Source organism: Drosophila melanogaster, chromosome 3L, assembly GCF_000001215.4.
Source record: "Drosophila melanogaster chromosome 3L".
Taxonomy (NCBI): domain Eukaryota; kingdom Metazoa; phylum Arthropoda; class Insecta; order Diptera; family Drosophilidae; genus Drosophila; species Drosophila melanogaster.
In genome coordinates this window covers 12,321,142-12,337,723 of record NT_037436.4, presented here as the reverse complement: position 1 = coordinate 12,337,723, position 16,582 = coordinate 12,321,142, and the positions used below count along the sequence as shown (strand labels likewise).

At 44.2% G+C, this 16,582-nt stretch overlaps 2 protein-coding genes and 1 long non-coding RNA gene across 4 annotated transcripts; all 3 read right to left on the bottom strand.

Annotated features, from left to right (window-relative positions):
* Nucleotides 1–24: 24 nt before the first annotated feature.
* Nucleotides 25–372, bottom strand: lncRNA:CR45444 (long non-coding RNA:CR45444). The gene has a single exon (NR_124903.1). It is a non-coding gene; the product is annotated as a long non-coding RNA:CR45444 (long non-coding RNA).
* A 115-nt stretch (nt 373–487) lies between these two features.
* Nucleotides 488–1,048, bottom strand: CG10418 (uncharacterized protein). The gene is made up of 3 exons (NM_140313.3): nt 1,007–1,048; nt 878–945; nt 488–814 (listed from the first exon to the last, which is right to left on the bottom strand). The coding sequence occupies exons 1-3, from the start codon at nt 1,007–1,009 to the stop codon at nt 598–600; spliced, it is 288 nt and encodes a 95-aa protein (NP_648570.1). The 5' UTR covers nt 1,010–1,048; the 3' UTR covers nt 488–597.
* Nucleotides 1,049–1,822: 774 nt separating this feature from the next.
* Nucleotides 1,823–8,492, bottom strand: Lmx1a (LIM homeobox transcription factor 1 alpha). 2 transcript variants are annotated; one of them, NM_168497.2, is made up of 3 exons: nt 7,471–8,492; nt 2,639–3,517; nt 1,823–2,564 (listed from the first exon to the last, which is right to left on the bottom strand). In NM_168497.2, the coding sequence occupies exons 1-3, from the start codon at nt 8,252–8,254 to the stop codon at nt 2,305–2,307; spliced, it is 1,923 nt and encodes a 640-aa protein (NP_729801.1). In that variant the 5' UTR covers nt 8,255–8,492; the 3' UTR covers nt 1,823–2,304. The 2 variants fall into 2 exon arrangements, with proteins under 2 accessions (NP_729801.1, NP_001261754.1); NM_001274825.1 differs by having other exon boundaries at nt 2,639–3,514.
* Nucleotides 8,493–16,582: the final 8,090 nt, after the last annotated feature.

Here is a 16,582-nt window from a genome sequence, read left to right as displayed (position 1 = left end):
AACAAAGCCATTCGATGGCGGCTGGCGAAGAGGCACTTAAGGAGCGGGTCGAGGTCCAGAAAATTAAAAGCATTCCGCCAGGCTCCTCCATTTTATTGCGGATAAAAGGTTGAATTCGAGGGCCGGGCCATAATAGCAATCACAATCGTAAAACGGGCTGCAAGTACATACGAGTATAGTCGTGTGATATAGCAACCCATTGTGGAAACCTTGTATGAATGAGTCCGTGTATCCGGTGATGTGTAGACAAGGCATCCAGACATTCAGACAGCCAGTACATCGTCACAGCAATTATACAAATTTATGGACCATTATCAACATGACACAAAATTTGGCCCACAAGCCACACTTGGCTCTACTGGCTCCATTCAAGCGTGGAGCGATAAAAGCTGGGACATTTGCGCAAGCGTAGGGAGCAGCACCCACGGTAACCTCGAGACTGACTCATCGAAAACTGATGGGCCGTAAATAACGTACATAGCGACTTAATACGGGGATTCCTCTTATTGGTTTTGCTTTAACAGAATTTCACTTAGGTTTTTAGGACAGTTTACGAAGCAATGGGTAGATCCAATTGGGCTGCTGGTAGTGGTATTCTTATCTTGTGCTCACAACAGCCTCCTTTCGCGCCGCATCCTGGAGCAGCTGGGTGTCCACCTCGTCGCCCGGCAGCTGCACGTATCGCACCACGGAGCCACGGATGAAGCAGTTCTTGACGCTCAGCATGTGGGGGTACTTGTCCGGATCTGTGACACTGATATCCGTCAGCTTGATGTTCAGGTACTGATCCACCGAGTGCAGGGTGCCACATATGCTGTTTAATTATAAAGAAAGTATTAAAAATTCCTCAATTTACCGGCAAATAAACGAATCTCACCTGAGGTCGTTTTTCAACTCCACAACGACTTCCTTGCCCACCAGCGACTTGAAGAAGGAGTAAAAGAGCTGCAGATTACATAAAGCGTTAATGTTAATTCTTAAATTCACAGTTATTTCGGTTTTGTACCATTGTTATTGTTTATTGCAATTTCGACGAACGCGTTGTTTTTTTTTAGAGATGTGCACTGTAAAAATAAAAAACTATCGATCGCTGTTTTAAAAAATACATATCGATACATTTCATGTGTGATTGTGAGTAACGATATTCTATTAACATTTGGCTTATAAATATTACTTTCATAAAATTTGATCAAAAATTAATGTATATTAAATCTTTAAACTGTGTGGCTTAAAAGGAATTAAGCAGTAGCTGAGCTGCCATCTGTTAATTATTTCTATCCATGTGGCAACGCTTTGTCGTCGCTATTGGTCGAGTTTCATAAAAGCCAGCTTTGTACGGGCAGCATTTTGGCGGGCAAAAAAATATGGTTTTTAAATAATATATTTCGGTCAATTTATGAAGCTTTACTAAGGCATTCATAGTATTCACAAAAAAAAGGTGTATATATTCGCAGTCGAGTAAATACAGTAAACGCAATAAGTTTTCTTTTTAGTTATTGTGCTCTTTATTTATTATCAAGCATCAACGCATCTTAAATGGATTTTTCGATAATACGGCAAATAAAAAATTTAAAATAAATTAGGCTGTGTAAATAAATACGAAATAAATAAATAAATATTCTTACAATTATATAAAAAAAAAATTAATTTTTTAAAATAAGAGACGATATTACCGATAAAAGACGAAGGATAAAAAATAAGAAATAAAGGAAAATCATGCGAAATAAAAATATTAACAATCGCAAGTCAATCCCAACCCATTTAAAATATTGAACGCATCCGTTAATTCGAAGATAAGATCCACAGACATTTGCAAGAATTCGGTTAAGATGTATATTTTAGGGGAACAGATTAAATTGCACTTGCTAATACAATTATTGACTTTTAAATTACATTTAATAACAATTTTCTCGGGTGGTTAAAACTATTTACAAACATAAGAGGGCGCATTGACCACTTTGCCATTTCTCAAGGAGTTATACATTTTTTTTTTTGGTTTGCCTCTAGAGTCTATACCAACAAAAAGATGTGCTGCCCGCCCCGTTTTTCTGCGCCTTCAAATCGCCAAGAATCTTAAAATTTCAATTAGCTTAAAAAAATCACATTTGATGTATCTTGTATCCGGTTCTACGACTCCAACTTAATGCGCCGAATGCGGAAGGTGCCAACTACGCGCTACGTTTTAAAGTAACAGCAAGGACCTCGCGTCCCTTTTCCATCGGATCCTGCCACTCTAACGCTAATAAATTCGTCTCTATCCCACGATCGCCTCGGTGCTTCCCTGTCATTCCAGCCAATGGCCATCTAATGCTCCGAGCTGAAGTACGAGTTCTGCATGAGATACAGCTTGTCGATGGGGTTTATCAGGCTGTTGTTCAGGTTGGCCAGCATGTCGTGGGGATTCGAGTGGGAGTGCGAGTGCTGGTTGCCCGACGAGCTGGTGGACTGCAGCTCCAGGTTGTTCAGCGACAGCGAGTCCGCATCGTCATCCAACTGGTCAAAGTTGCTCCCATCCAGCGAGAGGTCCGAGCTGCAGAAGCTGTCATTCGAGTTGGCCGGATAGTCTGTTGAAAAGCAAGCCATTAGTACTTGTAGAATAATGCTTGGACGAAATCAAACTTCAAATCGAACCACTTACCATCCGGTGAGAAGGGCAAATTGGGATTCAGCGGCTGGCTGGCGAAAGTGCTGTCCAATCCACCCAAATAACCGGAGCTATCTCCTCCGAGCTCCTGCTTGACGCACTTGTCCTCCTTGTCATTGGTGTCCTTATCGTCGGTGGCGCTGGAATTGCCCGTGCCACGCCCACTGCCCGATCCTCCGCCGGAGCCACCATTCTGCTTGGCCTTGCGCTGAATCTTCTTCATCTTGGCGCGCTGATTTTGGAACCACACCTGCACTACACGAACCGATAGGCCGGTGTCCTTGGCCAGGGCTTCGCGCACTTTGCGACATGGTTTGGGTGACTGATCGAAGGAGGCCTTAAACTGTTTGCGCTGCTGCGATGTGAGGATGGTGCGTGGTCGTTTCGGACCTCTCCTTCCATCCCGTGGCCTCAGCAAATCCTCCTCGTCCAGGCCAACGAACCCACAGTGCTGAGCAGCAGCGGCTGCCAGAAACATCTCCTTCTCCAGATCGTGACGATAGCAGAAGAGCTGGCCATCGCGCAGCATGAACTGCTCGCCCTTCTGGAGCGGCAATCGGCAGGCGTAGCAAACGAAGCAGGGCAGGTGGAAGACAAAGTTCGGTATGGGTCGCATTACCAGCTCCTGCGGCAGGATCGCATGGCAGCAGGAGGAGCACTTCACACCGAACAGCCGGTCGTAGTCCATCTTGCAATAGAGTTTCGAGTTGCGCACGTAGCAGGTGTGGTGCAGCTGCATTCCGCAGTAGCAGCAGGCCAGGCACTGCTCGTGCCAGTTGGCATCGCCCACGTTCATCAGGAATCGGTCATGGATCTTCTGGCCACAGCCCTCGCACAGCTCGAAGTTCTTCTCGCACTTGATGTGGCCCACTTCTGGGGATGAAACAAGCAAAGATGGGGGAAAAAAGTCGCGTTAGTAAGTCGCAGAATACATTTCAAGTAACTAATACACTGAGGTTTAAAATATAATAAATATATCTATCTACATTAATAATCAATTTAATCGAATATTTAACCCATACTTGGAAAATATATATGAAACATTTTCTTGAGAACAGAAATATTTCAAAGAAGAATCCTAATACTTTAGTAATTTTGTTCCAGTGTAACTCCGCTTATTCGCCCTACTGTGATGGGCGTACGTGGCGTATACGTGATGGCGGCACATGTCGCTGCGAAATTATCATGACATGTGCTGCCAATGGAGCAAGGAGCGCGCTGACAATCGAATCGTGTGAAAATGCTTCAACGTCTCTCTTGTTTTTCCGTTCGCTGTTTCGCACTTTCGATGGAAAAACAGAAGGAAAACTCTTCGCTGGAAAAAATTATCTGTCGTCGGACTGCAACAGCTTGTATTGAAAGCTTATTGATGCGTAATTGAAACGTAAAGTTTTCCGTATTTGTTCGGTATTATTGAACAGCCCCCCATCTCGATTATCAATGTATATAAACATGCCAGAAAATGGCTCAATTGATATTGTATATACCACCGAACTTAAGCCAAAGCTTAACTCCTAAACAAAGTCCCTTAAAAAATGCTAATCTCCCATTGAGGAGCTACTGGATTTCAGCTCGCCTTACCCAAAGTAGAACGAACCTAATCCTCCCGTAGACGGAGCTCTTGAAACTGTAAACCAGTCATAAAAAGTAGTACCCGAAAAACACAACAAAAGCTGCATGCAGTAAACATAAAAAATATATGACGACCGCCACGAAAAATGTATGGAAGCATTTGAAAAATGAGCAGCGAGTTGGGAAAGTGCGGAGGGAAAGTGGAGAAAAAGTGCGGAGGGAAACTGGCAATGGAAGTGGAGTGTTATATTATATGGCTGTGGCTCAGTGGCAGAAAAATGTGCATGATTTATGGTTGGCACAATGGCCTCCCCACACACACAAACGCACACAGTCGCCATATCTACGCGAATGTGGCTGTATGGGTGATATATAGTCTGGGAATAGGGACGAAAATCCCTATGTAAGGGGGCGCTAAGCCAGTGCAGCGGAAAGTTGACAATGTCCTCGGGCATTTTCCTATTTTCCTTTTTTTTCTGTTTTTTGGCTTGCATTTCATCCTATTGTGCAGTATCCATATCCAATCGCATTGGCGATAAAGGTTTTTGCATGGGCCGAGCAAAAAATCAAGAATGATTCATTTGATAAACCCCAGAGGGGAGCTGCGTTTTGAGTTTGGCCTCATGTTTTTGTAGAGCTTTGAGCATCGATATTGTGACGGGATTTCGTTTGTGTAATCTAATCGAAATTTATGGCATTTTACTGCAGTTTTATGTATGCTTTTTTTCCGATTTCTCTGTATTGTTTTGGCCAACAAAGGACTCTGCATTGAGTGAGTGTGTGTTTTTGGGCTTGAATGGTAAAGCCTGGGCGAAACTTGTCCAAAAATCAACAAACAACAAGCGCAAACAGTCGGAACAAGTGCGGCACACTCATGTCAAATACATAGATTAAACAGCAGATAAATCCAAAATCAACTCGACGATAAACATAGAACTAATAGAGAAAAGTGTCCTCGTCGTTATCGCCGATAAAGGGGCTTATCTGCCCGAACGCCCCACGATTGTCGCACTATATGGTGCATTTATTGACACATTGACAGCGGGGCGGGGTTATATGGAGATAAATCGGCAGACAGCACCCAACTTCTGGCACTAATTCGGCCACTAACTGGAGTCCAGTCCACGTGCCACGCGGATTTTGGCAGCAGTTCATCGTTGACAGGCAGCTCATAATTCGACAGCTTTCATTTCGACTGACAAACAAACAGGGTCTTTAAAACTCTTCGTTGCTATCTACACCATGGAAATGGTATTAATCATAATATAAAATAATGAATAAAATAGGATGAACTTCAAAAACTACTCTTTTAAAATGTAAGATACAGATTTAATCAAATTACAAATAGGGATTGCAAAATATATTGACTTTTGCATTCTAAACTCAAATGTAGTACTCTTTGTGAGTTCCAGTGGATTTTCCGTATAGTTCTTGAATAGCAGTTTTGTTTCAGTGTAGCTGGATCTCAACGGAAAGTGACACAGAACTATGCGTATGGCGCATACTTCCGCCACACAAATGCACACCTACTGGCGATTGGGTGGGTGGGGTTTGTGGGTAGGACAGGAAGACGAAGCTGGAGCCACCGCAGAAGCCAAATATGTATGCTGATACGCTCGGTGGAATACCTGACACTGAGTGTGCTCATTTCCGTGGTCTGCCCCCGAGTGCACACCACCCCCAATGGCAGCCCATTCGAAATTCCTCGACCTCTGCAAAGTGTGGGCCACCGATAGTAGTTTAGCAGCCGGCATCCAAGTGTTTGCCGAGGAAAATGGAGCTTAGGATGAGAGGCGGGGAGTGGTGTGTGGATTGGGGTAGTGGCACGGAACGAGCGGAAACGGAAACTATTTGCTGCCATTTGGGCAATGGCAAATGGCAAATAGCAAATGGCAGAATGCGAGCATTAATAGAAATTTCATAGGCAAATGCAAAGTTGGCCGGCAAGAGAGCACAGCTATTGTGGGCGATTGAGTGGGCGGATGAGGGGCACTAAAAAACCGAAAACACAATCCACTTAGCCTCGGACGAGGTCTGGTCTGCATATGCATCACACACATTGTTTGCACACTTTGCATTTCGGAGGGAAATTCGCAAAAGTTTTCCCCAGCAACACTTTCGTTGCAACTCAGCTGAAAAGTGTTGCCTATTTTGAGGCTGTCATGCATGCGAGTGTGTGTGTATGTGTGCCTGCATGCCAAAGCATCAGTGTGTGTGTGTGTGTGTGTGTGGGAGGGAGGCAGTGTGTGGCATGCTTTAATAGCCTTTTATTGGTCGAGCCACGCCTCTTTTTGGCCGTGCCGGGCGGATGTCAGACAGGTTCATTGTCAAAATTATTTTGTGGTCAACTTGCGTTCATACTTTTGGAAATACTTTCGCCATGCTTGCCGCACATCCGCCCACTGAACTATCCACAACATGTGTGCGCCATCACAACTACAAATTCATAATTTATTGTCCTCTGTCAATATATATGTACGTGTTAGCCGGAAATTGTGCATTTGCTTTTGCCTGTTTTTACATAAGTGGACAATCTGCCTCTGGCTATTTCACTTGCTAAAAAGTAAATCCAACTCTTTGAAAGCTGAGTTGCAATTAAGTTCCAAGTTAAACATGGATTTATGCTAATATTGATACAATAATAATTAACAAAACCTATGATATATCTAACCAAATTGACTTTACTTGCATTCTGCAAACTAAAAGCAAACTAGTAACAAATAAGAACATTCTTATTTAATGTTTTTTAAATTATTATTTACTTTTGATTTTAGGCTAATTAATATGAAGAATACTTTTCTCTTATATTATTTTAATGTTATGAATATATACGCTAATTTTTACTGCAATCAATAAATGCTGAAATATTCCGCTTAAAGAAAAGTTTCAGGAGTAAACACCTTTTGAAATAAGCACTTCAACTTTATTCGCAAGAAAAAACAACGAATATCTATATATTTTCCCCTAGAGAAGCATTCCTTGGGCCCCAAAAAGCCGAGCACATCGCACGCAAACTGCCGGCATACTCAGGTGTGGGTGGTTGTACACAATCTGGAGCCTCGTCCGACCAGCTTGGAACTCACGCAGCGCAGCACCGAACCTGGACACGGATACGGATGCTGATGCGGATACAGAAACGGACCCGCAGGCCGGGCACACGCAAGTATGCCAAAAACGAAAAGCGTGAAAACCCCAGAAGAGGAACGAGCCGGTAAATTGCTCGACTGCCGGTGCAAAATACTTTTGGAACATACCTGTGCGTCCGCTGCAATCGGCAGACAATTTGGATGCCGCTGCTGCCGATGCCGTTGCTGCACCACCTCCATTCCCATTTCCATTCCCGTTTCCATTGCCATTGCCATTTCCGTTTCCGTTGCCACTGCCATTTGCATTTCCGCTTCCTGTGGCCGCTGGGCCCGTCGATGTGGGTGTCGTCGCAGCGGCAGCCGCCGCAGCAGCAGCAGCAATCGCCGCAGCAACTGCTCCGCCTAATTGCGAGGTGGCTACTGAGGTGCCTGCTGGCGATGGAGCTGCCACAGCAGCGGCAGAGGCAGCGGCAACAGCAGCAGCTGTTAATGTGTTGCAGGCTGAGTGGAGGTTGTTGCTGCTGCTGCCCCCGTTGTTGTTGTTGTTGTTATTGTTGTGGTTGCTGTTGCTGCTGCTGCTGCTGAGGGGGCTGTGTCCTGTGGGCGTGGGGCAGCTGTTAATTGGCACTGGCGTGGTCGAGGCAGCGTGTTGCTGCTGGTGTTGCTGATGTTGCTGGTGGGGGTGTTGCTGCTGCTGCTGATGTTGCTGCTGCTGGTGCTGCTGATGCTGCCCCGTTAATGAAGCCGTTGCCGTGGGACTATTGTTGCCGGAAATGCTTGTTGGCAGATTGTTGTTGCTATTGCTAAGATGCAGGGAGTTGCCGCTGCTGGCAGTCATGCTGCCGGGATTTGGATTGTCCAGGAATCGCGCGCCGCCATGATTCTGCTGCAGCGAGTACAAACTGCCACCGACTGGATTCAGATTCGTGGGCATTGGGTAGAACTCCAGCATCGTATACGAGTTGCCACAAAACACCGCTGTTACTTTTTTAGTTTCGAGTCTACGAAAATGTCACATGCAACACCGCACAAGGAACACGCGACACACAAACAAGACGCTCGATTGCTTTTGCTTTAACTTTAACTACGCTTCTGTTCAGTTTCGTTTAGAATATGATTTCGGTGGCCTATTCTTGCGCTGCCGAATGCGAGGACAACCAGCCGCGTTCGCTGTCAGTTGGCGTGTGATCGAACCATCAGCGAAATCAAAGCATTTCACTTTGCCCTCACAAAAAAAAAAAAAAATCCCAGCTGAAACGTACCCCCGCGCACTGCGCCTGCGCCTGTTTACAAAAGCAACGGAGCGACGGAGCAACGGAGCTGCGGAGCAACAACTGCCGCTTGGCCTGCGGCAACAACAGCAGCTCTTCGTGTTGCACGTGATGCCAGGGGTTGTATCGGTGCAAGGGTTGCAGCAACCCCCTCTCTGCCCCGGCAGTGCGCATGTCTCAAGTGATTATTAGCAGCGAGGGAAATTCTGGCAGAGAGCAAGTCCCTCGCAAATCGCTGGCCACACCTCAGCCTCGCTGCGATTGGCTGGCCATTTCCCCGGCGTCCATTTTGCCGCACGGCGCATGTGCGCAGGGGAAGTGCGGGTTTTCTTTTCTTTTGTTTTTTTTTATATTTGGTTTTCTCATATTCGTAGATGTCTTGGCTTTAATGCAAGACCAAGTCGGCTTGTGGGCGGCCATCGGTGGGCGTGCGGCAGCTGCATGTTGCTGGTTGTTGCTGGTGTTGCTGCCGCTGCTGCTGCTGCTGATGGGGCACAAAGACATACTTGCACTTGCACTCGCGGCAACTTTGGCGAGTTTGCCGCTCGACGGCGACAATTTCCTTGAGTTGTTGCTGCTGCTGCTGTTGGCTCTTTGAGTGGCACGACTGGACCAGAATGCCAGCAACAACAAAGGCAACAAACACAGCAGTGGCAGCAGTAGAGGCAGAAAAAAACAATGGCCTTGTCTTCTTTTACGCTTTTTTGCACTTGCATTTTACTTTTTGCGGGTGAAAAAAGTTGGCGATAAACAAGATGGGAACGGGTGCTTCTCAATACATTGGGCAGGTTATTTAAGGACCTAATGTCTCACAACAAAAGTTTTTTGAAATTCTTAAAGGATTCTTAAAATTTAAATGAACTAGTTTTGAATTCTGGATAATGATTTCCATACATTTTATTCCATTAATGTTATTATGTCTACTGTAAAAGTGAAGATTAAGTCTGTGACTATAGTATTATTAAAGAACTTAGTAAAACTGAAGTATAATCTCTTTATAATTGATTCAAGACATTATTTATTGTAGTTACTCAAAGAGAAAAGATGTTTATTTATTTCTTTTCAAAATCAATCTTTTTTAAGCAGTTTTCAAAGTTGTAAGACTTCATAAAAATAAGTTTCTTTTATGAAATTACATTTATAGAATTCTTATTCCGATAATATCTTTAAATTAAATAAAAGTTGCTTTTAAGCAAGATTTAAGATTTATTAAGTTTTCAATGCTCATACCCCTCTAATTTCCAGCGATTTAAAGCGGAAGTGGCAATGTCACCCTGTATGAGCATCAAAAGCCCACCGACAACTGGGAGGCAGCCCCATTTCCGGCGCCCCCAAAGAGGCCGAAACCCAACTATCCGCCCCCGCAAACACGCACACACTGAAGCACAGATACTATCACCGAGGATGAGAAAGGATGAAGGAAAAGAGAAACCCGAGCGGCAAGAAGAAAAGCGGAAGCTGGAAAGACAAACCAAACATGGTGCTGTGCATAAAAGTTTGGCGCTACTTCTGGAGTCGAAGCTCGAATTCTTGGCCCCCTTTTGGGCCACCACACCATCGCCTGGCAGTAACTTGATGTTTGGGCCTCGGCTTAAGACTAGGCTTTGGCTCAGCGGGCTGCCGACCGGCGTGGAAGTTGTGAACCAAGGAGTCGCCTACGCTGGATATGTGCTCCGTAGCTTAGCATGGATACCTGGGGAAGCAGACGCAGGGGGAGCAGCCGTTGGTTGCCAGTTGGCCAAGTGGGAGACTTTTCACCAAACTTGTTGGCATCGAGCAGCGGCACTTGTACAAGGAATCGGCATTGCTTGCTGCTTTTTCGCCCTGTTTTTCCCGCTTTCCAGTCGCTTCGGTTCACTTCACCTCTGTGGATTGTTGTTGCTGCCAGTTTGTGCAACTTTGAAAACTTTATTTACCGAATTCAACTGGCACAAAGGCCACCGAAGCAGCAGCAGCAGCAGCAGCAGCAATGTGCGCACTTGCTGCGGAATTATAACAAAGGCGGCGAAAAGTATCTGCTTCTGCTGCTGCACGAATTTCCCTCAATCTGAAGGGAATGCTTTCCGTTTCGTATCCACAAAACAAAGTCGCTGCCAAGTGTGCGCTGAATTTAAAGTAATTATTAGAAGTTTAGGAGGGCAGCTAACGAGATCTGAATCCCAATCGTTGGCATCAAACGGTAGCAAGGAAATAGGGGAAAAACAAAGTCGTTGGAAAAGAAATATTAAAGGTTAATATGATCCAATAAATTCGAAAACCTTTAAACAAAAAATAAATATGCCAAATTTAAAATTGCTATCCAATTATTAAGGCAATTAATACAATAAGGTACAATAGGTAATTCTCTATGATAACGTAAAATGTCATCAGAGAACGCCATCCACCGATAGGCAAATAAAACATTTACGGCCATTTCACGGCAATCACTCAATTGTATTCGTCCAAAGTCCAACAGTCCGAACTGACTGACTTTATGACGGCAATAGACCAAAAATTCGGAGGCGTGTGCATAATTAATCCTTGGCAGTAAAAGCCATTGGAACGGGGGATCGCTTGGAGATAAGGTTAATGGCCAGGGCCATCCCACCACTAGTATCCTGGCCACTGCTGTGACGAAATTATGGTTTACTGGTGCCCCCCCAATAAAGATAGTCACGAGTAGTTGGCTTATATATGTATATGCCCTGCCATATCAACTAGATGGCAACAGGGAAAACGAGGCTAAGCGAAAATTCAATTAACCTTGACAACTGGCAAACTGGCGACTGTGCGCCAAGCCAAATACAAAACCCAAAACCTAAAACCCATCCACTAATCGTCATAATAATGATGACAACATTATGCACTCGATAAGTTCGAAGTCGGCTGACAAAAACGACAATGGCAAAAAGTGGAAATTGTCATAAAACTCGACGGCAAACAGGATTTCCAACTGGGGATGATGATATCAGGGCACTGGAAACAAATTTAATAAAACATCCGAAAACAAATGGCAAAGGGTAGTAATGCTCCTCGGGTTGCTTTTATTTTGGGTTTGAGTTGGCATTTAGATTCTGATTCGGGTTTGGGTTCAATGCATCCATTGTGTGCATGTACCGCTCACCTCTCCCCCTGCCTACTGCTCCTTTTATCAATGGCAAACGAGTGAGTTATATTGAATAACCACAAGAACAACAGCAACAACATCGAGGAGAGCACGCTCGGAAGCCTCAGGATAAATAGTTCTTCTATGGCCCTTCAATTACCATTTGAGCATGATAAGCGCTAAAGAGGCACAGACATTGGCATTGGAAAGTGGTAAGTGGTAAGTGGTAAGTGGCCGTGCGGCAAGAAAGAAAATCCAGCCGAAGGAACCGCACAAGACTCCTTGAAAATATGCCTTAGGACCTCTAGGCAGGCAGGACCACCATCCCAGCAGCAGAGGCAGCATGGGTTAGGAGTTCGGGATAGGGGTCATTAGATGGAAACATTTACTCTAACTCAACAGCTCGACTATTGGCGTCCAGTCAAGGGGAAAGCGCCCAGATGGAGCGGGTGGTGTCATTGTTTGTTTTGGCAAGGCTCGCCACTCGGAGTTTGGGTAGGTTCCGCAGGACCTAGGCATATTCATTGGCATCCCAGCCAAGAGAAGAACATCTCGGCAGCTGCTCAACAGACACTAAGATGCTGCGCAAACTGTCAACACTACACGCGCCTACTACACGCAGCGAAAATATTGCGATGACTTGAATTCAATTTGAATCTGGGGATTCATAGGGTACTTAATAGATTTAAAGCACATTTTATAAGCAGGAAGATGAGGCATAAAATACAATTTAGTTTGTTTTAAAAATACCATACTATTTATTTAATGTGTATCCACTCCCTCCACCGAATATGAAGTGTGTAAACAATGGGTCTGAGATATGCTGCACTGCACCCGCCACGAGAAAGGAGTCCTGGGCGATGGAGGAGAGGGAGAGAGCGCGCAGAGGACACGCAGCGGGATCGACCCTGAAGTGGGCTAATTTGACGGTGCCCCGCGTGGCAAATGCAACCCCAACAATGGGTTGTCTAGTGTCCAGGCCGAAGGAAAAGTGTTAAAGGATTTATGCGCGTAATTTTGCAGATGTTTAGATTTCGCTCTCAACTCGCTGCAGTTCGAATGCACTGCAAAATAAAAAATGTAACTTACATATTAAGCAGTATCTTGCTACTTTTTTGAATCTTCTACAGACTTCTTGAAGCCCTATTTTATATGCTTATTGAAGATTACACATATATCTAAGGTCAAACTATACTTCAATTTAATTATCATGGATGGGCATGGTATTTGAAAAGATTTAGCAAGCCTTTATGTCCTTTAAACCGCACACAATTGTATTAGAAAAACTCATTTCGCTTTTTTTTTCAGTGGATCACAACCCAATAACTTTGTGCCTGGTGCGCCGATCTGTGTCAACAACCTTCGCCCGCACCCACATTCATATCCACATCCAGCCTCTAACCCCCGGATTCCAGTTGAGAGTTCGGGTTCGGGACTCTCTGACAGACATGTAGTCTCGCCTCACTCATAACAGGGACATGCAGGACCTGAAGGACACGCTGGCATGGGGGGACTCAGGCAGGCCAAAAATGGACCTGAGACGCATAAGTCAGAGCTCAAGTGGAGTCTGGGACTGTGAAGGGGCGCAGCATGTGCTCAATTTAGTTTTGAATATCGTCTGTCTTTTCGAATAATATTCCATGTTTGTTCAATGTCAATTTTAGTGCTGTTTGATATAGCCCCACAGCCAACAGTCCAAGCTGCTCAAATCCAAATCCCTGTATAATTACCATGATGAATCCCACTGATTCTCCGTTTATTATTGGCCATTGTGGTTTATTTGTCTTTTGGATTTTGCTCGCAGGCATTGTTTATAATCGGGAATCAAACGACTGCAGAAGATGTTTATACGAAACTCTGGCTTCGTTTTAATGAGGCTGGGAATTGTGAGTGTGAGTCAGAAAAACATTCACTCTGCAATAACATTCGAACTGCATTCCAGCGCAAAAACAAACAGTTGTGAGATGGTGTGAAATTTTTGAATTCTGCAAACTCCCATCGGCGGCCAAAGTGAGGTTCCAATTCCCGGCCTGATTCCCAACTCTCTTTTACCCAAATATTTAAGCGCCTGTGGGCCTTCTCGTCTGTTGCCCTCCCTCATCGTGGGCTATCAAAATGAAAATGATACTTTGAAGTTTTCGGGCAACGACAAACGCCAAAGACAAATACAAATATTGGCAATACGCTAAAGCCAAAATCAAATAGAACCCCACCAGTTGGCCAAACCGAAACCAATATTCATTTGGCGTTCGCTGGAGCGGCAATAAATTGCTCAGCTGCCAGTGACCGGCTACGCCGGAGATTTCCAGATTTTGGGGGCTGGTCAAAGGTCAGGGGGCGGGGCATCAGCAGGGCGGGTGGGGATGGTGAAAGGTGGATGGGGCTGACAGGGCTGGTGCGCTTTTCATACGCGTGTTTAGAGCCGCCCAGCATAAGCCATAAAACTTATATTTCCAAATGGCCAACGTCAATAGCAGTCGGGCACTGTGACTTCTAAATTTTATGAAACAAATATATTGAAATTAAAAAAAATTTGTATTTTTATGAAATGTAATTATTATGTTCTAACTTTTTTGTTAGGTCATAAAAGTAGAAATATTTATAATACACTTCAAAGTATTGATTACATCAGTTCCTTACTTCGTATTGAATTACACCCACAAAAACTAAAACTTCACAGTTTTCTGCACATTAAAAGTGAAGATTATAAGAAGATTATCTTGTTTTTAAACGAGCTATTATTAATTAACATATTTGGCTAAATTACTAAACAATTATCTATAAAACTGAAAATCTCATCAAATTAGATAGGGATTATTATGAACTTTTTCTAAAAATAATTAAAAATTAAATCAATTGAGAGCACTGTTCTCAGCTGAATCGATGGTCCCGCAAATTGTTTGCGTGCTGCTTCTGCTTGACTATTTTTCATTTTGCTAGTCGCCGATCCAGCAGGACTGCCCCTCGCCCTTCACCCAACTACCACCCCCTACCGATGGTGGGGCAGAATTTTCTTTTTGCTTGCCAGAACATTTTCCAATTTCATTTGCGTTGAGAACGCGGAATGTGAGCGCGAACGGGCTTTTGGACGCATTCATCATTGGCAGGGCGCCATCATCAGTTGCAGGCTTGGCATCATCGCCATCATCGTCACCATCACCCCCCAGTTCCTATCCCCAACCCCATTCCCTCCCTTGCGAAATGCTGGAGCGGAGCAGCAGCATCATGGGCAGCCAGTTGGCCGTTTGAAAAAACAACATTTCAGCCATATTTTTCTTGCTTTCAATTTGGCGTATCGCGCTTTGGCCATTTTTCATACGGGCGCTTTGATGCGTAACCCGACAAATGCCCTCCAGCCCCCCACTTTGGCCACCCACTCTTTGGATCTCCTTGCGTTCTCTCTTCCTGATACTGGTTCTATTTTTTTGTGGATTTTTTATCTCGTTTCTGGCCAAAACGCAAACGCATAAAACGCGTCCTTTGAGCGATTTGAAGTCAAGTGTAAAAAGCGTTTATGCCAAAAAGCGGAGAACAACAAATTTGGGCTGGGCGCAAAGTGTTTTAAGTTTAATTTGAAAAATATTTGAATTTTGCGCATTTCTTGGGTCAGTGGTCAGTCATTAGATGTGCCCATGAATTGGTGTGACTTTCTATCACTTTCAATTTTCCATTGACAGAGGTTATCTACTTACGAGTGGGAAAATCTAGTGCTATACAATTCACTCGCTTTGGGTAAATAGTTTATATCGCTTTGGGATTAATGGGAGCGTTGGCAAACAGGAGGGTAATTTTGAAAGTTTCACAGCCCAATCCTCCCCCAAAAACGTCGCCCTATTCGGCCGTTTAGTTTGGCAACTCCAATCAGCCGCACAATCTCTGATTGCGACTCGTTCGCAGCTCAAACGTTTCAATATTTACACAAATTGCCTTCATACGGCTACGAATTCGGATACGAATCGCATCTGTGTCCGCCCAGCCGTTAACCGTACTTCATGGCCAATCTCAGATACTAAAAGTTGTCATTTCAATCTGTACCCGAATGTGTGTGATTCGGCCCATGGGAACGATTTCGAGGTTTGTTTAGTGTGGCATCAATGTGGAGGGAAGTAGCGGGGGCACGTTTCTCAAAACAATCCCTTTGACCATGGGTGGCATGATCTTTTCAGATGAGAGATATGACTGGCAATCCTGTGAATGTTCAAACTACTACTAAATGGATTTAGCAATATGATAAATGCAAATTACAATATTTCAAGACTGTATATATTTTTTAAGGAACTGCACTATCAAGATCAATATTACGTTATGTAAACGTGAATAGAAATCATACCTTAAGCTGCAAGTAGATCCCTTAAAATATGCATAATTTAAATAGAATGCCGATGCATCTTTGGGATAGGTTTTTTATACTTTTGGTATGCCATACTCCAAAACCTAGAGTGGATGGTCACCCAATCTTGTAGTATTTGCAACTCCTGACCAAGCCGTCTGGTGCTCTGCAATTATGGCCAATACGGCTAGCTAGGCGACTTTTATAGGAACAAAACCAGCTTGAGGTCAGCATGAAAATCCAAAAGCATAAAAATTCTGACCAAGAGTGAATAAACATAAAAAAAAAGGGAAAAATACCCAACCAACGACGTCACATTCGGTAGTAGTAGTTTTCCGTTGGCCGTTGTTACCACTTGTTGTGGTTGTTGGAGTTGTTTTTATTATTATTCTCAGTGCAAAAGAAAGCGATGGCGAAATGGCCAGAAAAAATACCAATACATGGCCAACACACACACTCAAACACATACGAGCACACACTGCAAGGCTCCATCTCATACATATTCCGTATACGTAGCCCGTTCGTTTAACTGTTGTTTTTATGCGCTGCAGACAAATATTTGCTTTCCGACAATAGTCATAAATACCAAAAGCT